Source organism: Schistocerca serialis, chromosome 5 (assembly GCF_023864345.2).
Source record: "Schistocerca serialis cubense isolate TAMUIC-IGC-003099 chromosome 5, iqSchSeri2.2, whole genome shotgun sequence".
Taxonomy (NCBI): domain Eukaryota; kingdom Metazoa; phylum Arthropoda; class Insecta; order Orthoptera; family Acrididae; genus Schistocerca; species Schistocerca serialis.
Genome location: NC_064642.1, coordinates 631,513,859 through 631,539,145, shown reverse-complemented (window position 1 = coordinate 631,539,145; position 25,287 = coordinate 631,513,859). Strand labels below are relative to the sequence as shown.

The following is a 25,287-nucleotide window of genomic DNA, read 5'->3' as shown; positions in this document are numbered from 1 at the left end:
CTTTTAATGCCTTATGAAGTGAAAAATATGCTTTTCAAAAAAATTTCAGTTATTGCTTTTTATAAATTATCTGTGTTAGGGAGATTGTGTGTGCATTTAGTGAAATGAAATTTATAATTTCTTTGTGTTATTTGTACCAGTATATTGTGTCATTTTGTTTAACCAATATTTTGAGTAACTGTGATTGCACTTCATAATTTTAGTTTCATGGCCAGATATTCTAATAAGTTGCTCCGTAAATAAGATATATTTACTTTATTTACCTAACTTCTCCTGTTGTCACAACTTTTAATATTCTCAATGCCAAGTTCATGGAATTCACAGGCTACACGCCATTTGAAAGTTGCGAAACCCATAAAAATTATGCACTGCAGTATTTAGCTTTGAGTATCACTTTCACCCACAATTTTGGCTGCCTTGGACACCTGCAGGAGAGTTCTGCAGTCCGTGGATATTTGAGAAGTGATGTTGTTGTGTCACTAATTGTGCACTACGGCTGCTGTTCGAAACGGTATGTCACTGGGTTTATGCGTTTTGGAAATCACTGATGTACTTAACTTGTCATTTTAGATCACAAGGAATGACATTTTGTAGTCATTTCAATAAGTGTAATCCCTTTCATGTCCTTTATATCATGGAACCCCTGCTTTGTTTCTGTAGTGTGTTGTAATGCAACATATTTGAAATTGATTATTTGCAAAAAAAATTTACAATCACTTCAAATAATATTTGTTTGCTTCAAAAGATATTTCAGAATTAACCCAAAAATTTCTTAGGGGTACTTAAATTTAAAATAACAATCAAAACAGGAATTTTAAATTTAAATTTTAATGAGACGCAACAGTAGAGGATATTCATCTTTTTAACTGCACCAGAATTCACTAACAGCAGAAATTTATATTTTGCTTCCAATGATGAGTCAGATGTAAGATTAATAAAAGTTTTGCATTCTTTTTCTGATTAGATGATTGAAGGTTATGCATTGACAGTAAATGGGTATTTAACTGATAATTCATTTTGATATTTAATGTCATCATCATTGTAAAATACTAAAAATACTAATTATAAGTTTAATTCAAACCTTTGAGGTGCTGAGTAACTATTTCACTAAATGTCACTCCATTTAGACCCTTCATCATTGCCAAATAAAAACTTCGCATCAAGAGTTTAATGTCACACTTACGTTGCAGAATTAAATCACCAACTGTAACAAAACGGAAACAGATATTGTAATTCTATTTTCACACACATGAATTGTGAAAAAGTCCTTACTAAATGATGTATAGTCTTTTCTCACAGCTATATTACTGTAATTACAGATGAGGAAGCTATAAAGCTTTTAGTGAAACATTAGCAAGAGATTGGAATAAAGCCAAAATAATCCTAATACATATATAAAGTAGTACTAAAGATATAAAGATCTATCACTGTATAAGCCTTCTGTCACTGCTGTACGAAGTTTTTAGTAGAATTCTGACTACCAGATTGAGCACTACACTTGACTTGGCACAACCCATTGAGCAAGCTGGGTTCTGCACAGAATACAATTGACCTCATCCTCACTCTGTGTGAAACAGTTAGTAGAGCAAATGAGTACCATCTTGCCTTTACAGATTTTGAAAAGATATTTGATTTGATCAGTCACCTAACTGTGTTTGAGGCTCTGGCAGAGCAAGGAATAGAATGGGGCTATATTAAAGTCTTGTACAAGGTGTATAACTTTGCTTCTGCCATTTCTTCTCCAATATTTGAGGCTTTAATGAAACAAATTGGTTACACATGTATCATTCAAAGTATTTTCCATCGCTGGCCACTACTTTCTCCCATCTTTCAGGCAATGTACGAATCCTGCGTCGAAAAAATTTTTCATCTTTTGAAGTGATCTACGAATCGATCCAATGTGTGGCTTCTTCATGAGATCGGAAGTGTTGGTCAGCCAGGCCATGCGCCATTGATCTAAAGAGGTGACAGTCAGAGGGAGCAATCCCATTTTAACATTTCCAAGTACATTCTTACCTTTTTTTGCAACGTGGGGTCAAACATTGTCGTGCTGCAAAATCACTTTATCGTGCCTCTTGTTGTATTGCGGCAGTTTGTCTTTTAATGCTCTGCTCAAACGCATTAATTGTGTTCAATAACAAGCACCTGTGATTGTTTCACTTGGTTTTAACACCTCATAGTACACAATGCCGAGCTGGTCCCACCAAATGCAGAACATGATCTTGGAGTCATGAATATTCGATTTGGCCGTCAATGTGGAAGCATGACCAGGATATCCCCATGACTTTTTGTGTTTAGGCTTATCATAATGAACCCGTTTTTCATCCCCAGTCACAATGCGATGCAGAAATCCCTTCCGTTTTTGCCTCTGAGGCAATTGTTCACAAACACACAATGTCTCTTGGCTTCAGCTCACACGGGACCCAAGTTCCTTCTTTCTGAATCATGCTCATTGCCATGAGACATTTTGAAACGGCTTACTGTGTTGCTCCCACTAATCATGCCAATTTTTCTTGAGTCTTCACTCAGCAATGTCTCCAATTCTGCATCTTCGAAAACATTCTCTCTTCCACCACTGTGACGAGCTACGACATTAAAATCACCATTCTTGAAGTGTTGAAACCACTTACGACACATTCTTTCACTAATAGTGTTCTTACCATACGTACTTGAGAGCATTCGATGAGACTCAGCTGCTCTTTTTTTCATACTGAAACAAAACAGTAATACTTCCCGCAAATGATGAGAATTAGTCTCGTAAACTGACATTTCAATCAAGAACGACTTGATGATGCAGACACAAATTGACTAATGTTTGAATGAGGTGATGTTGACCGAGGTCCAAGGTAACTGCCTGACGTCTGTGATCTGTTTCGTTCGACCGCTACTTACCATTGTCGCCACCTATCGGCATACGGCGGAAGCAAAGTTGTACACCTTGTATAATGTATACAAAACCTCCACAGTGTATGAGAGTGTTGGAAGAAACCAATCAGTTTCCCATTGACAATGGTGTAAAATCAGGTGACTCTATATATATCTCCAAAACTATTTCCAGCAGTACTAGAAAAAGCAATGTTTAAATTGGAAAACAAAGGGAATCCAAGTTCTGGGAAATAGTTTGCTGCTGTAATTGTTCTATTTGCAAATAACGTAGAATAATTTCAAATATTCGCTAGTGAACTTGCATTAGTTTGCTTTGAAGTTGGCTTAAAAATGAACTATTGTAAAACCAAAATCATGAGGAGTGAATGGACACCAGAGAGACATATATCTATTGGAAATAAGCAACTGCAATGGGTCACAGAATATGTCTCTCAGGAATGACTTGTAAATATGGAAGTAGAGTAAAATCATAAATATTTTGACCTGTTCAATTAGCTTGACAAGCTCATGGAAGATACTATTCACTTTTGAATACTGAGGCACCATCTGAGCTGAAGAGACAACTTTTGACCAAAATATACTGTCAGCAATAACTTACCGTTGCAAGATATGGACATTAAATGAGTTCATTGTTCGAAAACTAATTGTAAACTAAAGAGGAATGGAAAGATCAATGTTAGGCTGTACAAAGAAAGAAAGAAAGAAAGAAAGAAAGCAGTTGATAACTGATGTGTGATAAAGGTCATTGATTTAATGCAAAGGGTGAATACCTTGAAATGGCTGTGAGCTGGTCATGTCACTCAAAGAAAAGTTGCCCGATGGGCAAAACAAGTATTAGATTGAAGCCCAATTTACAAAAAAACTACCAAGGGGAAGACCACCAGATAGATGGAGCAGAGACTTTTAAAGACAGCTGGATTGAATTAGCTATGGGAAGCTCAAGATCGCAGAAATGGAAGAACTTGCTTGGGTCCTATGTTGAACGATGACTCAAAAGGCCACATTACCAATTTATCAGATTGACTGTTGATAATGTTATCAGTATCAACCTCACTTTTTCAAATGGAACTATAGTATTCTCACCTACACATTTTCGAAGAAACAAATTAATAGCATTTAGGCAAAATCAAACAATGAAAAATACAGTATGAAATGTAACAATATTATGAAAGGAGTAGGGGCTACTCACTATATAGCTGAGATGCTGAGTTACAGATGGGCACAACAAAAAGATTGTCACAATATGAGCTTTTGGCCAACAAGGCCTTTATCAAAAAAAGACAAAAAACACACACACAACCAAAGAGTCTGGCAGCTGAAGCCAGACTCAGTAACTTGACGACAAATGGCGTGTCATACAGATGATTCACCAGTTAACTGGCTTCAGCTGCCAGAGATTGTAGTCATATGTGTGTGTGTGTGTGTGTGTGTGTGTGTGTGTGTGTGTGTGTGTGTGTGTGTGTGTGTGTGTTGTCGTTTAATTCTTCAAAATCTGATTTGTAGTTTCAGGGAAATTAAAATATTCAAAACTTGAGATTTATCTGTTTTAAAAATGAAATTGATTGCTGTCTTATGTGACAGTTCGCTTTATTATATGGAACTGCCACATCAATCTGATGGGTTGCACCAGCTTTACACAGTTTAGAGAGTCTACTTACAAAAGCGGAATAGTGGATAAAACTGAATTAAAACGGATACTAATCACACTTGGCTACATGTGGCTGGACCGACACACCAAATGGATGCCAAATGGCATGTCATAATGATGATTCGCCAGTTAAGTACATTAACAGTTCTGCTCCTGTTTCTGCCAGAGCTCTGAAAGAAAGATGCACATCAAAAATTGAATAATGTATAAAACTGTGAACTGAGGTTAAAGATGTGTTAAATAATAACTTTGCATTGTGAGTTTAATGTCAAGATACATACTTACATTGTAAAATTACATCAGCAGCCACAACAAAAAAAGAAATCAGAAAAAAACATATTCATGAACACTACCTTAAAATTCTATTTATGACATCAAGTGTTTGAAGTGTCTACCATCTACTTTAATACATATTTACAGTCACTGGTGCAAGGACTTCTGGACAGATTGAAGAGATTCCTTTGATATCGTTGCTTGTGCTGTAACAATGCAATGTTTTCAATCCTCTTGGGTTGTCAGAACTTGTGCATAGATTTCACCTTTGAGCTCCTTACAGAGACATGGTGAGCACTTCCATAACTGCAAGCAAGTAGCGAGCCAGGCATCCATTATGCTGGTACAACATACATCTATGTATTTCAAGCAGCCCTTCATCTAGGAGAACCAGTAGTACTTCAGTAAGAAATTGTGTGAATCTTATAACCGTTTAGGTTTCTTCAGTGATGTAAGGACTAATCCTATAGTCTCCAATAATACTACACCAGACATTCACACTAATGTTCAAACTGTCTCAGCCAGCATGGATTCTCAGCAGTCTAGTAACGCAATTTCTCACATTAGTGATTTGTAAAAGTAGCCTCATCAGTAAAGATAATCCTCTGAAGAAAGAATGTATTGTCCTGATGTCATATCACAACTAAGTGACAGAATTCTCTATGGCTTCTACATTCTTGCTGGTTAATGTGCTGGTGAAGTGATACTTCATACAGGTGGAAGCTACCTGCATGAAAAATGCAAAAAATGCTTGGATGACTTACTCCAGAGACACATGCAGTTTCTCTGGACCCAACATGTGGTTTGTGAGGAACGGTTGCCAGAACATCTGATTTGTTTGCTCCGCTCATTGCAGGCTTCCTCCTTGTGCTATATGTAGTATTCCTGTCTCTTCCAGTTACAGTTTTTACATATTCGCTGAATTGTCATTTTTGTTGGACACAGTCTGTAAATATACCTTTCTGTGTACAACTCAACTGTTCTCTTCACATTCCTTCTGCATTCTATGTAAAGAATTAACATATTTAATTTCTCTTGGTTTGTAAAAGACATTTATTTTCTTTATACTAATCAGCACTATATACATGTGAATAGCACAGGTAGAATAAAAGTTGCTTTCCTTTGTGCTTCTTGTATACTGGTATCAAGACAGTGCAAACACTCTGTTTCCTCTTTTGACCTGATGCATTGTCTTATTTGGATATGAAATCATAAAACTTCCACGTATGACAGCAATATGTTTCCTGCTCAAAACAGGTAACTCTCAATTACTCTGAAACTGCTAATAGGATTTTTAAAAGTGAAATGCCCTTAAATTTGTCAACCTCAGAACTATGGTACTAGTAGCTGTTCTGAGGCTGATGACACACCAGTAACCATCCTGCAATGACTCCAAATTGTGTGACAGGGATACAGGTTTCTTGCTCAATCCTCTGATGTACCTTTACTCGTGACACGCATGATTTCAGAGAGTGCACATCCATACAGTTCGTAGGCCTGCTTATAGAGGCCACCTTGGTCGGTCCCTGGTGTGCTCTGGTGAGCTGCTAGAGAAACAGAATTGTATAAGCAGTCACAAACAAGTGCTCAGCCTATTCTTTACACTTTATTACTGTTGTTCAGTCAATGTTTGCAGTACTACCTACAACCTGTATCTAACATGTTACCCAGTAAAATACTATGGGTGTTTTCTTGCTATGAAAAACTTGGTGACAAATGAGGGTTGCGTTTTCTCCATGTGTTAGTGTCAGTGCTAAGTCATCCAACAAACATCTTGCTGGAAGAACTACTCCAGTGTCTCACTGCCTAGCAGCAAGCCTTTGCTGAACAACAGCAGGCTCTCACCACACTGTCAACAAGTGGCGTCTGCATGTTTGTGGCAGGTTACTTTTCCGTCAGTGCAGCCGTCACCCTTTCCAGCTTATGATGAATTGGCTGAAGATTGGGACTCATTATGTAACACAGCTATGCCAACATTTCCAGGTTTTATGCATGGGCGATGCGAACCTGTGTATGGCTTTCTTTCTTTCCTGTCTTTCGCTGAGTATGTATCATTGGTGTCAATTTGTACATTTGCAAGAATTGGCCAGCTTATGATTTGATGAAATGTCATTGTGACACATGTAGTACTGTTGTCGGAACTGTCAGAAACACCCAGACCACTCTTACAAAGCCTGGGCTGCAGAATAGCATGGGTTGAACCATCATTGTAATTTTGTCACTAGTACCCATCACGAATCCTACTCTGATCATATGGTGCCTGATGTTATTATTTGCCTGACCCTGGATAGGGAAGTCCTCAAAAAACCACTTCAGTGTGAGAATCCAATGCTTATGGGTGTACTCTATATAGCACAGTCCTTTGTAAAGTGTCATGGGCCGCAAGCAATCAGATTGCTGATTTGGTGGGGGTGCGGTGGGGGGGGGGAGGTATTGGAAGTTGTTCAGGATGATAGGGAAGCCATTGCAGCAGTACAGCCTTCAACTCAGCATCACATGGGGCAGCATCTGTCATGGCCACAGCAGTAACAGACAGCGTCACAGCAGCATCTGCGTGCCCCCTTCTGTCTTGCTCATACTGCTTCTTCCAACATGACTGTGATGTGTGCCTTGTGTGTTCAGCAGTCTGCATCAGGTGTCATAAGAAAGGCCACATTGCATCGTTGTGTAGCTCCTCTTCAAATGTGGCGGACACAGTGGTACTGATGGACATAAACTGTATCTGTGTAGTGACTGTTTCCATGAACAAAATTTTTAGGGTGAGCTGCAGTGACTTTAGTAAATGCACAAACATATGTGGACTTGGGCTCCCCTCCCTTCATACAGGTTTCACAGAAGTTGGTTAGCTACATAAAAAGCAGATTGTGATCCTAGGTCTGTTCTCCACTCCTGTCTCTTACAAATCCGTTGTTCGCACTCTCACTTTTATTGTTGTGGATCATTTCCATACCACATATCTGTTTGGGTTAGATGCGTTTAATGCTTTCAGTTTCCCCATTGCCGATGAGGTAACTTTGTCAGTTCACGTTCCGTATCAGCGACTGGAGTTCCTCTGCTCTGAGTTTTTGTCTCTGTTTATGTCCAGGCTAGATTTTGCTACTGTTTTTCATACCCACATTACCATGAAAGAGTCGGCTAACCCTTGTTTTTTTCTGGGCGCAATAGATGCCTGTTGTATTGTGCAACTCTGTCAAGGCTGAATTAGACTGTTTGCTCAATGTCATTTGGCCTATTTCTTCCCGTGAATGAGCTACACCACTTGTGATTGTTAAGAAGCTTTGTCTCTGTGGCAACTTCAGCGCACGAGTAATGCACAATCCATAATAGATACATACCCTTTGCCCCACCTTGATGAGTTGCTCGCAAAATTGTCAGGCAGCCACTACTTTTTCAAGATTTATTTGTCAGAAACATAATTCCAGCTCCCCTTGCATGAGGCCACTACACAAATATCAACGCTTGCCTTTTGGTGTCACTGGTGTGCCCACAATTTTTCTACATTTTTTAGAACAGCTGACGATCTCCTCACTCAGCTGCATCAGTTAACTCACCGGTATCATTGTTTCATGTTATTCCACAGGAGACCACCTTAGCAATCTCTGATCATCGTTTTATGTCTTGCAGTCTGTAGGTCTCAAGTGCAAACTCGCCAGATCTCAATTTTTTCAGCCATCTGTTGAGTACACGGGTTTTGAGGTTTCTTGCACAGGGATCAAGCCATTGTGTCGCCATGTTGATGCAGTTGGGGCTTTGCCGTGGCCACCCTCCATTAAGGAACTGCAGGCATTCCTAGGTAAAGTTGCGTACTATCATAAGTTTTTACTGGACGCATCCACTGTTACTCAGCCACTGCATGCACTTTTGTGTAAAAGTGTGCCATTTTTCTGGTCTCCCCAGCTTGTGACCAAGAGTTCTCTTTGCTTAAATCTAAGTTTAGTCTACCCCATATCTGGCCACTTTTCAGCTGGATCAGTATCTTGTCTTGGCTAAAGAAGCCTCTCAGCATGGTCTTGGCGCAGTGTTGGCTCACAAATACACGGACGGGTCTGAACCCATTGCTTACCCTTCAAAGGTCTTACCTCCCACTCCGGCAGTCATATTCTCAGATTGGATAGGAGGCTTTAGTGATTTTGTTCATCCTCATGAAATTTCATATCTTCTTGTATGGTGCTAAGTTCCATTTAATCACAGATCACAAGCCGTTGGTTGCTCTTTTTAACCCTTTGGCTGCTGTGCCGAACAAGACAGCACATCTTTTCAGCAGTGGGCTCATTTCCTCTCCCATTATCATTATCTGATCCATTACTGACCAAAAGCGCAACACATCAGTGCCGATGCTTTATCTCGCCTTCTGATTGGGCCGGTCATGGTGTTCAATTGGTCAGTGGTTTTCCCATCACAAGGGCCACGATAGCATCGGCCGTCCTTCAGATCCTGTACTTAGTCGGATCCTCTCGTTTGTGCAGCATGATTGGGTGGAAAAACCCCCTGAGCTGTGCCTTGGATTCCTTACGTAATTACTTCTCCCTCCAGCACCACCCTTCTGTAGTTGATGGAGTTCGTTTGTTTGCTATGGAGAATGCTGCTCTCCGGATTGTAATCCCCACATCCTTACGCCATAATGTACTATGGCTTCTGCATATTGGTCACTGAGGGACCTCTCGCACCAAAACTTCAGCGTGCTGACATGTGTATTGGACGGCCATAGATGGGGACAATACGTGACTTATCGCTGCCTGCACTCCGTGTTCAGCAACAAGCTGCCACACGGGCATCTTTTTTCCCCCTAGCTGATGCTGCAGCACCCATGGGAGCATCTGCATGTCTATTTTGCTGGACCCTTCCTAAATCAGTATTTTCTCATTATAGTGGACACCTTTTCCATGAGTTCCTATGTAGCACATCATCCATCCATGTCCACAGCAGCTGTTATTTCAACCCTGTCTAAGATTTTTGTAATTAAGGGGCTTTCGTATACCGTGATTACCGATAACAGCTCCAAGTTTGTCTCTTCATAATTTGCTTCTTTTTGTCAGGCTAGTAGTGTTCGACGTCTCACAGCTCCCCCGTTTAACTCTTGCTCTCATGATGAAGTCAAACGCATCGTTCAGATGTTTAAAGCTCAGATGCAGAAGTATGTATCTGGTGGGTCTTCTAAAGCTGCTTTAGATCCCCTTTTTTTTAAAAAAGTTTGTACCATTTCACTCCGGTGGGGAACAAGAGCCCAGTGGAGCTGCTACATGGATGCCAACCGTGGACACTCCTTCAGCTGCTTCATCTGCCAGCATCGCTGGCTCCTTGACTGTTCTGACCAGGTGCATCTGTATGGGTAGATCGCCGGCCAAACCGCGTTCCTACCAACATCAAGCATCCTACCACTAGAAGGGAGGAGTGATGTAACTTTGCTCATGATGCACACGATTTCAGATAGTGCATGTCCTTGCAGTTCTCAGGCCTGCTTGTAGAGGCCATCAGGGTTGCCCCCCTGTCCCGGCTCACTCTGATGAGCTGCCAGAGAAACAGCTTTATTGAAGCAGTCGCAAGCAAATGCTTGGCCTATTCTATATGCCATATTACTGTTGTCCAGTCAGTGTGTTCAGTACGACCCACAACCTGTATCTTACATGTAGCTCTATAAAGTACCGTGTTCCATAAATTGTGTTTGTGCTTGTAATAACATCCTCAGTTACAGGCACTCGTTTGCTAAACCCAGATTGCAAATTCTTTTTTCAAACCACTGCCATACTGAAAGCCATTTGGGATCTATGGCATTTTGGTATTAAGTGCGGACGCGGTTCCAGTCCTTGTCCTAGGGTGGAGCCCACTGCCACCCTGGATTCTGAAGAGGACCATCTTTAGTTTTTAGTTGCTGCAGTATAAGCTAGAAAGTACCCCACACTCTATGTTTAAATTAAGTTTTTATATCATCTTATGTGAACACTACAGGTATTTCTCGTTTTGACTGATGGACATGGCTGCTCAGCAATTGACTCCAATTGTGTTCCCATAATACGCTTTCCAAATGACTTCAGTTTCTATAACACAGAGGTGATAGATTCTTGAGAGCAATGGCACAAATGAAATATTTTCAAGCTTCGAAATTCCTCTTGTGTTCTGATATCCTATGTGCACTGCAAGCCACCTAGTGCTTGTATCCTAAAGAGGAATCAATCCAGGACACTTTTTTTCACCTACAACAAAAGGAGGTGATACAAGGGTATGCGATAATTCAGCACAATGAATTGGCTGATATAGTACCAAGGAGGCCTGTGCAATACTTGCAGTACCAAATTGTAATATCCCCCAATATGCTGTAACACTGCTATTGAGAAGCAGGACACACATCATTAAGAGGATGAGAGGCTGTAAGAATGGGAAAATATGTTGATGGAGCCAGTGCCCAGCAGGGGTAAAGCTCCTTCCACTGGTGAGAAATGAAGTAATGTTTACTCTCCTCCAGATTGTGCCTGTACCATATGAACATAAGTGTGCTACATTTTCAAAGAGTACACCTCATTTATTAAAATAAAGGTAGTTAGTGGTTTTATTGAGAAGTTGCCTTCTGTTATAGAGGTAATACGCAAATTGTTAAATGGCTATTATCAAACCTTTGTCCCTCTTCTCAGCTCTTTCTAAAATTGTTTGGAGAGAAAGCTAGCATAGTCCTCAATTCGTGTAGTCCAACAAGTTTTTAATATTATTTTTGTAGCTCTTTATTCTTTTGGAAAATCTGTTTGTGCACTTGTCTTTTTAAGTGTTTTCTTTAGCTTATGATTTTATGTAATTTATTCTCTGTGAACCATTTTAAGTATTACCTGTATGGGCATTGTGTTATACCCTATGATTAAATAATAACAACAAAAAATCTCTCTCTCTCTCTCTCTCTCTCTCTCTGTGTGTGTGTGTGTGTGTGTGTGTGTGTGTGGGGGGGGGGGGGGGGGGGGGGTTCGTGTGCGCTTGTGCGTGTAAGTTGCATCCAACAGGCTATTAAATATTATTCTAATTAAAAGAAACTGAACTATTTTCCTTGTTCCTTAATGAGATATGATGACAGTATAATAGCAACATCTTGTGTACCTACTTACTTTATGTTATTAATAATGCCACATAGACTGATTTGAAAACACAGTGCCAAATATCTTGCATTAAAAGCCCTCCATTTTGGAAGTTAAGGCATCAGTTTGTTTTAGAATTTGCCACGTGGCTTACACAGGAAAACAAAATAGCAATTTTAATATGATTCTCCAGTTTTTACACTGTTACACTGTAACAATAAATTAAATTTGGGTGAGGTAGAATGTGCAGTTCATGAATTTTTGTCATGAAGAGCTTCTTGATTTTTTTCGCGGATAAAAAAGTGATTTCATTGTCCCTGTGTATCTAATATGAATTATATTATTTCTATCTATCCCTTTCCAAGATAGTCAAAATTTTACATGGCTTGGAAAGACAGCTGGGATTCATTTATATTGTTCAATGATATTCCGTTTTAAAGCGTGGTCTGTTTTCGATACCGTATATTATTTTGGTATGCATTTACAATGGTATCGAAGCCTATTTTCCAAGCATCTATTCTATGTATTGGTTTGCTACTGCCAACAACATGGATCAATGGCTCACATTGGACTCACAGGCAGGAGGAATGGGCTTCAAATCTATGTCTGCCCCTTCAGATTTAGTTTTTCCGTCATTTCCATAAATTGTTTAAGGAATGTGCAATTAGTTCCTTTAGAAAAGGTGACATGGTGAGTTTTCTTCCCCATCCTTCCCCAGTCATAGCTTGTGCTTCATCTGTGGTAACTTCATTTACAATGGGGTGTCAAACAATGAAAATGCGACAATAAACTGTGCTCGGCGTTCATTGATGCTGTACTGTATTTCTTTTTGATGTCCGATTTTTGGTTATATAACAAAATATTCTAAAAAACTTGACAGTGAATTTAAAATCCTTAAACCAGTCAAGTGAATAAAAATATTGTAATAGTCACTGTGAAAAGACCATTCACTATCTTCCTCAAATGTTTCTGCCAAAGGCCTCTCACAAACATCATCACCGTAAACAACAATTTATATTACTAGTATATTAAGACCATTTAGTAGTCCAGCATATCCTCTGAAGTTTTTTGTTTTGTTTGGAACATAGATAAGGGTGATTTCTGTTTGGCACAGTATTTTAAAACCTAGTAAATAACGAATTCAGTACTTACTGCACACTTAAAAATTAATTGGATTAATTTATGAAAATGTAATGTGTGTCAAATTTTTTCAAAACGCTTATATTTTCAGGTTGGTTCCCAGCAAAGTTTGTGGAGCTGCTGGATGAAAGAAGCAAACAGTACTCATGTGCAGGAGATGATAGTGTATCGGAGACTGTAACAGATTTAGTCAGAGGGACACTGTGTCCAGCAATAAAGCAAGTACTGGAGCATGGCATGAAGAGACCAAGTTTTTTAGGTTTGTAGTGATGTATTAATTTCACATTATTTTGTGCTCAGCTGATAGTGAGAAGCATGGACACATTAAAAAAATCTACAAATGGCAAATGCAGATCACAATGCAATCCATATCAAATGAGAAAAACAATCTGTGGGCGTTTTTAATTTTAATTTCAATCAAACAATGGAAAATCCAGGATGGACTGTAAGGGTATTATGAGAAGGTAGGTTGCTACTCACCATATAATGGAGATGCTGAGTCGCAGATAGGCACAACAAAAAGATTTTCACACTTTCGGCCAGTGGCCTTTGTCAACAATAGACACACACACACACACACACACACACACACACACACACACACACTCGGGAATGATGACTGGGTGGGGTAAAAGAGGAAGCTGGGGTGGGGAGGGGGAGGGATAGTGTAGTGGGAATGGCAGACACAGAAGTGCTGCAGGTTAGGAGGGGGAGGGGCAGGGGTGAGGTGGGGAGAGGGGGGAGGGAAGTAGCAGGAAAGGAGAGAAATAGAGAGAAACAAATAAATTAAAATTAAATAAAAAAAGACTGGGTGTGGTGGTGGCATGACAGCGGTGTATTGCTGGAATGGGAGCAGGGAAGGAGCAGGATGGGTGAGGCCAGTGACTAATGAAGGTTGAGGCCAGGATAGTTACGGGAACATAGGATGTACTGCAGAGAAAGTTCCCACCTGTGCAGTTCAGAAAAGCTCGTGTTGATGAGAAAGATCCATATAGCATAGGCTGTGAAGCAGTCATTGAAATGAAGCATATCATGTTTGGCAGCGAGTTCAGCAACAGGGTGGTCCACTTGTTTCTTGGCCACAGTTTGTCATTGGCCATTCATGCGGACAGACAGTTTGTCGGTTGTCATGCCTACATAGAATGCAGCACAGTGGTTGCAGCTTAGCATGTAGACCACACAATTAGTTTCAGAGGAAGCCCTACCTTTGATGGGATAGGTTATGTTAATGACTGGACTGGAGTAGGTGGTGGTGGGAGGATGTATGTGGCAGGTCTTGCATGTAGGTCTATTACAGGGCTATGAGGCATGAGGTAAGGGATTGGGGGCAGGAATAGTGTAAGGGTGGATGAGTATATTGTGTAGGTTCGGTGGATGGCAGGGAGGGATGGGAAGGATAGTGCGCAGGACATTTCTCATTTCAGGGCACGACAAGAGTTAATCAAAACCCTGGTGGAGAATCTAATTCAGTTGCTCCAGTCCTAGGTGGTACTGAGTTACGTGAGGAATGCTCCTCTGTGGCCAGATGGCGGGGCTTTCGGAGGTGGTAGGAGACTGGAAAGATGAGGCATGGGAGATTTGTTTGTGTACAATATTGGGAGGATAATTACGGTCAGTGAAGGCAATTAGTGAAGGCTTCGGAGAGATCCTCGGTATGCTCGTCACTGCAGATGCAATGGCCATGGATGGCTAGGCTGTAAAGAAGGAACTTCTTGGTATGGATTGGGTGGCAGCTGTCGAAGTGGAGGTATTGCTGGTGGTTAGTAGGATGGAGGTACTGATGTAGCCATCTTCGAGGTGGAAGTCAACATCTAGGAAGGTGGCTTGTGGTTGAGTAAGACCAGGTGAAGCAAGTGGGGGAGAAGTTGTTGAGGTTCTGGAGGAATGTGAATAGGGTGTCTTCACCTTTGATCCAGATAGCAAAGGCGTTGTTAGTGAATCTGAACCAGGTGAGGGGTTTAGGATTCTGGGTGTTTCGGAAGGATTCATCTAGGTGGAGGAAATGGTTGGCATATTTTATACAGGAGCTTAGTTTCCGGGTAATAGGTTGAAGGTATTGGTCTATGAGAGCAGAGATTCTCTCAGTGGGGGCATAGTAACCGGCCATAATGGGGCAACCTGGTCGGTTAGGTTTATGGACTCAGGAAGCATGACGAAGGTAGGAGTGCGGGGAGTGGTAGGGGTGATTAGAGAGATGGACTAGGGGGAGAGGTTCTGGGATGGGCCTGAGGACTTGAGTAGTGAATGGAGATCCTGCTGGATTACTGGAATGGGGTCACTTTCTCTCTGTTTCTCTCCTTTACCGCTACCCCCCCCCCCCCCCCCACCCTCCCCACCTCTCCCCTGCCCGCCAGTCAACCTGCAGCACTTCAGTATCTGCCATCCCCACCATACTATCCCTCGCACTACCCGCCCCAGCCCTCCTCCTTTCCTCCACCCAGTCGCCACTCCCATCAGGCACTGGTGCTGCTGCTCGCAGTGTGGTTTCAGTTGCCTGAGACTGCAGACATGTGTGTGAGCTGCATTTGCGTGAGTGTGTGTGTGCGTATATGTGTCTGTTGTTGACAAAGGCCATTAGCCGAAAGCTTTAAATATGAAAATCTTTTTGTTGTGCCTATCGGCGACTCAGCATCTCCGCTATATGGTGAGTAGTATAATTTTAATTTCACATAGTTCAGAATAAATTTATCTCTTACCGTCACCATATAACACAAAGGATACTAAACTGAATTCATGACTTGACCTACAAGAATAAGAGATCATATGTGTTAGTCAATGATTGCATTAAAATATGTTTTTCTGGGGCATGGTATTTATGACAGCAGGTAGGCTATGAAATCTCCTTCTGGTTGAACATCTTCAGCTATTAGTGGATTTTAAAGTATAGTAAGATTTTTATTCAGTATTTAACAGAAGAATAACACATTTCAATTAACAGTGGGAGAAACATCAAAAAGTTGTGGTATTTAAAAAAAATTAAAAAGATAGAGAGAGGAGGGATTAATGGCAGCCAAACACCGTTGCAAAAATAAGAAGCAGGAATTGAAATTGTGATAGTTGAAATTGAAACCATGAACCAATTGAAGGTTACAGTCGGATAAAGAGATGTACTAAAATAGCTATTTCATAGTATACGCTGAGTAACACATCTTCTGTGGATACTGGTTATTTCGAATTTTTGCTTCGATCCAAGTGATATTAATGATTTTTTTCCCCTCGTAAGCATTTTGTGTCAGGTATGTCAGGGCTTATTTAAGGAAATGAGCCGATTCAATATTTCTTAAAATAAGTAACCAAGTCTAAATTTAAGTGCATGATTTATAGATTGTAGACACTGCGATAATAATTTCACATGAAGTCATTAATCCATTTGTTAACAAAGAAATTATATGTAGACTAATAACAAAAACTGGTGATACATATCAACATGATTAAAATTGGAACTACTCTGACATACTTAATTTATTTAAGAGAGAACTGCACATTCCCCTAAAATTGGAACTACTCTGACATACTTAATTTATTTAAGAGAGAATTGCACATTCCCCAGGTAGAAAAAAAAAAAAAAAAAAGTTACAGGATTTATGTACGCAAACTCAACCATGCCTAGATCAGCAGCTGTATTCAGTCAACATAAGAACAGAAACACCACAAGAAGAACTTGGCATAAACTTAGAGCAAGTGATCAGAAAATGCTCAGATGAAATGGTACAGAACTCTTGAAAAATGTATTAAAATATTTACATAAATTAATTTGATAGTGGAATAGGAAAAGGGCAGCTTGCAAGTCTTCAGTCTGTATGTTGTTACTAAGAAACTACCTATCTGCCCTGCAGTAGTCATTGAATTTCATGTGTAATCCCTCAAGAGAACACAACACAATGACTGACACAACAAACTTTATTAAGTCTAGAAAACAACTTATTATAATGGGTACACTAGCCATGGAATGGCTCACAATGTCTGATGATGATGATGATGATGATGATGATGAAATGATGAAGGCAACACAAACACCCAGTCCCCAGGCAGAGAAAATCCCCAACCCAGCCAGGAATTGAACCCGGGACCCTGTGATCCAGAGGCTGCAACACAAGCCACGAGCTGCAAACAAATAATAAGTCTGATAACACACATGCAGAGGTTGACATGTATCTGAGTTTAAGCTGGCCGGGCACATCTCTAAAAGCTGTCAGTTATCCAGTGGTATGCGCAGACAAAAGGCTGTGCTCTCTTCCAAGAGCAGGAGCCTCAGATGGTTGTCAGGCTTCTAGCTGTATCTGCTGACTTCTGTAGTGTACCTTATGACTATACACTCAAATCTCAGGCATGGATCTATATGGGGTTACTACATATCTCATGCAAATAAATAGGACAACCACAACAGAACATGCTCTGTAATAAACCTTCATATATAATAAAGATTGTTCTAACCCCCAAAATGACCTTTCTACTCAACTTCACTGAAATGCGCAATTGTGCTATGTACACTTGTTCATTTACACTGCTGGCCACCGTAAATGCAACACCCTGAAGGAAGCATCCGAATCAAGTGAAATTTACACCATGGGTTTGCAGCGATGAGATATGCAACTGATTAGAATTTCAGCGCGGACGCACATCACGCGCGCCTGTGGCGCCACCTCATAGCGCCATTTAAGGCTTGGCGATTTCGACGAGTGTACGTTCGGCACGTGTGTTTACCTTGTGGTTGTTTCACAAGACGATCAGTTATGCCTCGTAGACAACAGCAAACATCTTTTGATCAAGTATCCGAGTTCGACAGAGGAAGGATAGTGGCTTACCGAGATTGTGGATTATCATACAGAGAAATCGCTAGTCGTGTTGGACGAAAGCAAACAACAGTAATGCGGATATATGACCGTTGGATGCAGGAGGGTACGACGGACCGACGTGCTCGATCGCATTCACCTCGGTGCACCACTGCACGTGCTGATAGGCAAACTGTGCGCATGGCAGTGACGGATCGCTCAGTGACATCCCGAACCATAGCACAGCACATTGCGTCTGTAACGCATCATCCAGTGTCTGCATGTACCATTCGACGCCGTTTACAGCAGAGTGGTCTGTCCGCAAGACGTCCATTGCTTCGTCTACCATTGACGCAGAACCACAGACGTCTCCGTCGCCAATGGTGTGATGACAGACGGATGTGGACGGCAGAATGGAATGACGTTGTCTTTACTGACGAGGCACGCTTCTGTCTGCAGCACCACGATGGCCGGATTCGAGTGTGGGGACACCGTGGAGAGAGGATGCTGAACAGCTGCATTATGCACCGCCACACTGGTCTTGCACCGGGTATTATGGTATGGGGCGGTATTGGATATTACTCTCGCACGCCTCTAGTACGCATTGCTGGTACTTTAAATAGCCGGCGCTACACATCCGAGGTGCTGGAGCCAGTTGTCCTTCCTTACCTTCAGGGCTCGGCCACAGCCATATTTCAATAGGATAATGCGCGACCACACGTGGCACGCATTGTCCAAAGGTTCTTCGTCAATAACCAGATTGAATAGCTTCCCTGGCCGGCTCGCTGTCCGGATCTTTCGCCGATAGAAAACATGTGGTCCATGGTTGCTCAACGAGTGACCCAGATTACATCCCCAGCTGCCACACCAGATGATCTTTGGCAACGTGTGGAAGCTGCTTGGGCTGCTGTACCACAGGAACACATCCAACGTCTCTTTGACTCAATGCCGAGACGTGTGGCAGCGGTGATCTCCAACAATGGCGGCTACTCTGGCTACTGATTCTGGCAGGAACCACATGTCACAGATGTCTGTAAACGTAATCATTTGATACTTGGTCAACATGTTATCTACAAAATAAATTTTGTTGTGGTACCTCTTGTCTTTCTTGGTGTTGCATTTACGGTGGCCAGCAGTGTATATATCAACCTAGTACGGGACTTTTCTGTTAATCAAATGATTTCGTATTTTGAAATGCTTACCAATAAAATAATAGAAAATCACATGCCTTCTCAAACCTCTCACCGAGTAAAGGAAGTGTTGAATAGTTGACAGGTGGATTAACAAACAGCTGAGCATTGTGTTCATCTTAAGATGGCCCAGTAGTGTTCAGATTTTACCTCTCGCTCCATTTTTATGTGTTAGGTATGCATCTTTACTCATTTTATTATTATGTGAACAAAGGTAGATAGATGAAAAGTCTCCCATGCTCAAAATCACTGGAAACCTGGTCTTTTACAGGCACTGTTTCTTCTGAATAAGTTATCCCAGCACACACCTGTATAGTTCTGTCATTAGAGCAATGTCCACAAAACAGGGGGGTCTAGGATCAGACCCTGGTATGACAAAGAGAGTTAATCTGTCAGAAAGTTTCACAAGGGTACATACTCTGCTACAGAGTGAAGGATTTATCTTGGAAACCCCTTGTACATTAATGATGAAATAGCCAGGATACACAAAAACAGTCAGTCTGAGAAGAGAAAAGAGGCACAGGAGAAAGGAAAGGGTGATTATTACTGTATTTCATACACAAATTTTTCATCAAAGCAAATATGCAGAGTGCATTCATAAAATTCAAGTTTTTTAATCAGTATGGTTTTCACATAGTGAAGAAGGGAGAGAGGGGCGTTGTGTAAACTTTAAACAGTTGGGCAGAACTTGTCTCAATGACAGGCATTACAAAACAGGGCAAAATATTTAAGTCCTCTTTTGTTCGTGAATCTCAGGTGATTCATTTGGACTCATAAACAGTTTACGTAGCTTCTTCTTCCTTCCTTTCCCTCTTATGTCCTAATGAAGAATCTGTGTTCTGAAAAGTTTAATTTATTTGTCTTTTAGTCTTTAGAAATTAAGCATCAAATATAAGTAATAATAAAAACAAATAATGGAATGCATAAAGGTAACAGCTCACTGTATAGTTGAAGTATTGAATCATTGCTAGGCACATTAACAAGACAGAACACTGTTGCAATTTTGAACAAATCCTTTTCAGAGCTGACATATTACACAGACACGTGCATGGCAACTTTGTCTCCCAGTCTGGATGAGAGAGAGAGAGAGAGAGAGAGAGAGAGAGAGAGTGTGTGTGTGTGTGTGTGTGTGTGTGTGTGTGTGTGTGTGTGTGTCTTTTCTGTTAGTTCTGAAAGAGGGTTCATCTGAAAGCTTAACAATGTTTTCATGCCTATCAATGATTCAATACCTCAAAATTACTGTGAGTTATTACCTTTACTCTTTCCATTATTTATATTCTACCAATGATTTTCCTTTGGCACATTAATAATAAAAACAGTATATTTTAGATTCAGCATTAACATTGTTTACAATTACGTCAATAATCATATGTTTTACATTTTGCAGGTGGCCCTTGTCATCCATGGCTATTCATTGAAGAGGCAGCTACAAAAGAAGTTGAAAAAGACTTTAATTCAGTTTACAGTCGCCTTGTACTTTGCAAGACTTATCGATTGGATGAGGATGGGAAGGTTCTCACTCCTGAAGAGGTTAGCCAACACCTATTTCAAACAATTACAGAGACACTGTCACCATTCTTTCATTGAACAATTTATTAATTAAGAATGAAAGTGAAACCATGAATAATGCAATATATTTGTTTATGTGTCCAGGCAACTTTCTGTGATAACCTTTTAATTTTCAAATGTTAATCAATGCAGGAGAATTGTTGTATTTTGTATTTTATAAAAACACAGCATGTTTGCAGCAGTTTGTTGTAATTTTATATTGTTACATGTATTGAGACAAAATTGAAGATGTATCACCAGCAGAAATGCTCATTAAGTAATTGAAGGTAAGGCCCAATGATAAAAAAGTCAGACATATATAATGAGTACAGGGGAACATCAAACCAGCATTTGCTTTCTGGGTAGGAAACAGTGATGCATGCTATTTTTAGATGTGGGTGGTATCATGAGACCCTAGTTAACTGTCTCACAATGAAGACAATGTTCCAAGTGTACAGAATCCTAACATGATATGACTCAGAAGAAAGATATGTACTGATCAGCTGCTGAAACACTGACAAATGGAGCATGACTAACAGAGGCACAGACATGTGTTTATAAATTAGCTATGCAACATTAAACTTTAACTGTGAAAAATATTGTGAAAAGGAAAGCTGCTACTCACCATATAGCGGAGATGCTGAGTTGCAAATAGGCACAACAAAAAGACTATCACAAATATAGTGTTCGGCCAATATGGCCTTTGTCAAAATTAGATGACAAACACACACATACACACTCACGCAAATGCAACTCACACACAAATGTATGAGGATTCATAATACCATGTAATGCTCTGCTACTGTGCCAACGTTCAGTGCCAATGGTCACGTGCCCATTTCAGTTGTAGTTGACAATGTCGTGGTGTTAACATTGGCACATGCATGGGTGGTCAGCTCTGGAGGCCCATTGTTAAGTGTGTTCAATGCACTGTGTGTTCAGACACACTTTTACTCTGCCCATCATTAAAGTCTAATGTTAGTCCTGCCACAGTTCACTGCCTGTCCTGTTTTACCAGTCTGCTCAGCCTATGACATCCAACATCTGTAATGAGGGTTGGCCACCCACTCACTACGTCTGGACAAGGTTTCACCTTAGTTTCGCCACGTGTTGAAGACATTCACCAGAGCACTCCTCAAACATCCGACAAGTCGTGCAGTTTCCAAAGTGGCGACCCTCAGTTGAACATCAAATAGGTCACTTGCCTTCACAAAGACAGCATGCTCACTGACACTACATGCACCATGCGTGTGTCTGACTAGCAGTCATTCCTTGCCAAGTGACACTGCTATCGCTTGGGTGGGTGTATATGGATAGTAGGCTGGTGAGCATAACATTCCAGCCGATCAGTGTATATGCCAGCAGTGTAACATATGTAGGTGCCAGAGGGAAAGTAATAATCACTTCAAATTGTGATAGAAGATAGATGTGTGAGCAGAATTGATTTAGAATAAGCTACAATATATTATGAGAAAGGATAGACTACTAATCACCTTATAGTGGAGATGTTGAGTTGTGGACAGGCACAACAAAAAGACTGCTAAAGAAGCAAGCTTTTGGCCGAAAGGCTTTCTTCTCAAATAGACAAAATGTGCAGGCGTGTGTGCACCCCCCTCACCCCCCTCCCCACCACACACACACACATATGCACCCATTCAAGCAAACACAACTCACACACATATGACCACTGTCTCTAGCTGCTGAGGCCAAACTGTGAGCAACAGCACACGATGGGGAAGCAATCTGGGTGATGGGGCGGGGGAGAGGGGGGGTGAGGAGGGGGAAGGATTGCAGAGTAGGGGTGGGTGGACGATGAATTGTTGCTGGGAGCATACAGGGATGTGGTGGGGAGAGGATAGGGCAGCTACTGCAAACGAGAGGTGAGATCGAGGACTTCTCCCATCATGCAGTGTCGCTTGCAGTCTGGCCTCGGCAGCCAGAGACAATGTGTGTGTGTGTGTGTGTGTGTGTGTGTGTGTGTGTGTGTGTGTGTGCGTGTGTGTGTACCATTAAGGTACATAGGATAGGTTTTACAGTGAGACTACAGACATGGAAAAATAGAATGGAGAGAGGAAGTGTGATTAATGTTGAATAGGGGCAAGTACACTCCAAAACACCACAAAGGAAGCTACTACTGCTTGTATTTCAGAAGAAGGCCTTTTGGCCAAAAGCTTACTTGTTTTGCGGTCTTTTTGTTGTGGCTCTCTGTGACTCAACATCTTCACCATACGGTGAGTAGCAATCCGTCCTTTTTCATAATACGTCATTATTCCATCCTGGATTTTCAATTGTTAGAATAAGCAATAATGTGCTAAAATATAATTCAGAATATGTAGATATGTATTTGGCTTTTGCTTCTCCCTAGCATGAGTCTAATATGGTAGCCACTGTGTTACCTTGCTCAGTCATATGAGTATGGAAAAAATAAATGAACAGAATTTGCAGACCTCCTCATTGTTTTGCACACAATCTCACAGTTTTCACCCCTTTGTTGATGGTGATTAGGGGTACGCAATACCATTAAGGTACGTAGGGCAGATTTCACAGCAATACTATTATGCTAAATAGGATAGTTTTTACAGTGAGACTGCAGACATGGAAAAGTAGAATGCAGAGAGGAAGTTTCATTTGTGTTGAATAGGGGCAAGTACACTCAAAAGCACCACTACAAAATTATATGCATGGAACAGAAATTGGTAAATGTGATGTACGTGTAAAGACCAATAAGTGATTAAAATTTCTGTAGAATTGGATGATTTATCCAAGAGAAAGAGCTTCACAAATTGAGCAAGGCAACAATGCATTGCTCCAAGTCCGAACCTTATGTGCCGCTATTCAGCTAGGTGTTGATTGAAAGAGTTGCTACACATCCCCAAGAGAGATATTGTGCCAAATTCTGTCCAATTGGTGCATTAGATTGTTAAAAACCCAAGCTAGTTGGAGGACCCTTCCCTTAACATTCCAAGTGTTCTCAATTGGGGAGGGATTCAGTGACCTTGCTGACCAAGGTAAGGTTAGGCAAGCACAAAGACAAGCAGTAGAAACTCTCACTGTGTGTGAGCAGGCATTATCTTCCTGAAATGTAAGCCCAGGATGGCTTGCCGTGAAGAGCAACAAATCAGGCATAGAATATTGTTGATGTACCATTGTGCTGTAAGGGTGCCATGGATAACAACCAAATGGGTCCTACTACGAAAAGAAATGCTATCTGAGACCATTACTCCTGGTTGTCAGCCCATATGCAGGTGACAGTCAGGTAAGTATACCACTGCTGTCCAGGGCATGTCCAGACATCTTCACTGGTCATCAGGGTTCAGTTCGAAATGGACTTATCACTGAAGACAATTCTACTCCAGTCAATGAGATTTCGGGTCAAAGACAGGTCTGGGGATGGCCCATACAGCAGTGGAATACCAACATGACTGTCACCTGCCATAAGTCCTGCAACTTTGAGTGATGGTCTGGGGTGCCATTTCTTTTCATAGCAGGACCCGTTTGGTTGTGATCCGCACCACCATTACAACACAGTGGTACTTCGACAATACTGTATACTATGTTTTGTTGCCCTTTATAGTAGGCCATCCAGGGATTACATTTTAGTAAGATAATGCCCGCCCACACATGGCGAGAGTTTCTACTGCTTGCCTTTGTGCTTGCCAAACCCTACCTTGGCTAGCAAGGTTGCTGGAGCTGACCCCAGTTGAGAACATTTGGGACATTATGGGCAGGGCTCTCCAACAAGATCGAGATTTTGACAATGTAATGCACTAATTGGACATAATTTGGCTTGATATCCCTCAAGAGAATATCGAACAACTCTGTCAATCAATGCTTGCATAAGGGCCAAAGGTGAACCGACACCTTTCTCTTGAACAAGATATTAGTGTAAGAAGAGTGGAAGATCCTTATTTCAGAAAGTTTTTTGGAGTTTTGTATTGTCTCTTCTTTCCAGTAAAGTGCCAGGGTGAGCAAATTTTGCAAAATTCATGTTTTGCTAAATGACTAGCTCAGTTTACAAAGCAAGAAAGTAAGGACCAACAAGGTGTACAACTTTGCTTCCACCATTTTTTCCCCAACATTTGAGGCTTTAATGAAACAAATTGGTTACACATGTATCATTCAAAGTATTTTTCATCACTGGCCACTACTTTCTCCCATCTCTCAGGCAGTGTACCAATCCTGTGTCAAAAAAATTGTTCATCTTTTGAAGCACTCCGCAAATCGATCCAATTTGTGACTTCTTCATGAGATTGGAAGTGTTGGTCAGAGGGAGCAATGTCTGGAGAATACGGCAGGTGGGGTAGGACTTCCCATTTTAACATTTCCAAGTACATTTTGACCTCTTTTGCAACGTGGGGTCAAGCATTGTCATGCTGCAAAATCACTTTATCGCACCTCTCTCTGTATTGCGGCAGTTTGTCTTTTAATGCTCTGCTCAAACGCATTAATTACGTTTGATAAAGAGCACCTCTGATTGTTTCACTTGTTTTCAACACCTCATAGTAAATGATGCCGGGCTGGTCCCACCAAATGCAGAGCATGATCTCGGAGCTGTGAATATTTGGTTTGGCCGTCGATGTGGAAACATTGCCAAGATATCCCCATGATATTTTGTGTTTAGGGTTATCGTAATGAACCCATTTTTCATCCCCGGTCACAAAGCAATGCAGAAATCCCTTCCATTTTTACCTCTGAAGAAGCAGCTATTTACAAACACACAAATGCCATTCATCGTCTCTTGGTTTCAGCTCACACGGGGCCCAAGTTCCTTCTTT

General features: G+C 41.0%; 1 protein-coding gene and 1 long non-coding RNA gene across 2 annotated transcripts in view; one reads left to right on the top strand and one right to left on the bottom strand.

The window, feature by feature from the left end:
• LOC126480830 (small G protein signaling modulator 3 homolog) overlaps positions 1-25,287 on the top strand; it is a 166,414-nt gene that overhangs the window by 135,336 nt on the left and 5,791 nt on the right. Inside the window, exons 13-14 of the mRNA XM_050104174.1 lie at positions 13,094-13,261; positions 20,352-20,494. Coding sequence (XP_049960131.1) covers positions 13,094-13,261; positions 20,352-20,494 — 311 coding nt within the window. The remainder of the gene's footprint in view (positions 1-13,093; positions 13,262-20,351; positions 20,495-25,287) is intronic.
• LOC126480831 (uncharacterized) overlaps positions 878-25,287 on the bottom strand; it is a 64,904-nt gene continuing 40,494 nt past the window's right edge. The window contains exon 3 of the long non-coding RNA XR_007587469.1: positions 878-1,204. This is a non-coding gene — a long non-coding RNA (uncharacterized LOC126480831). The remainder of the gene's footprint in view (positions 1,205-25,287) is intronic.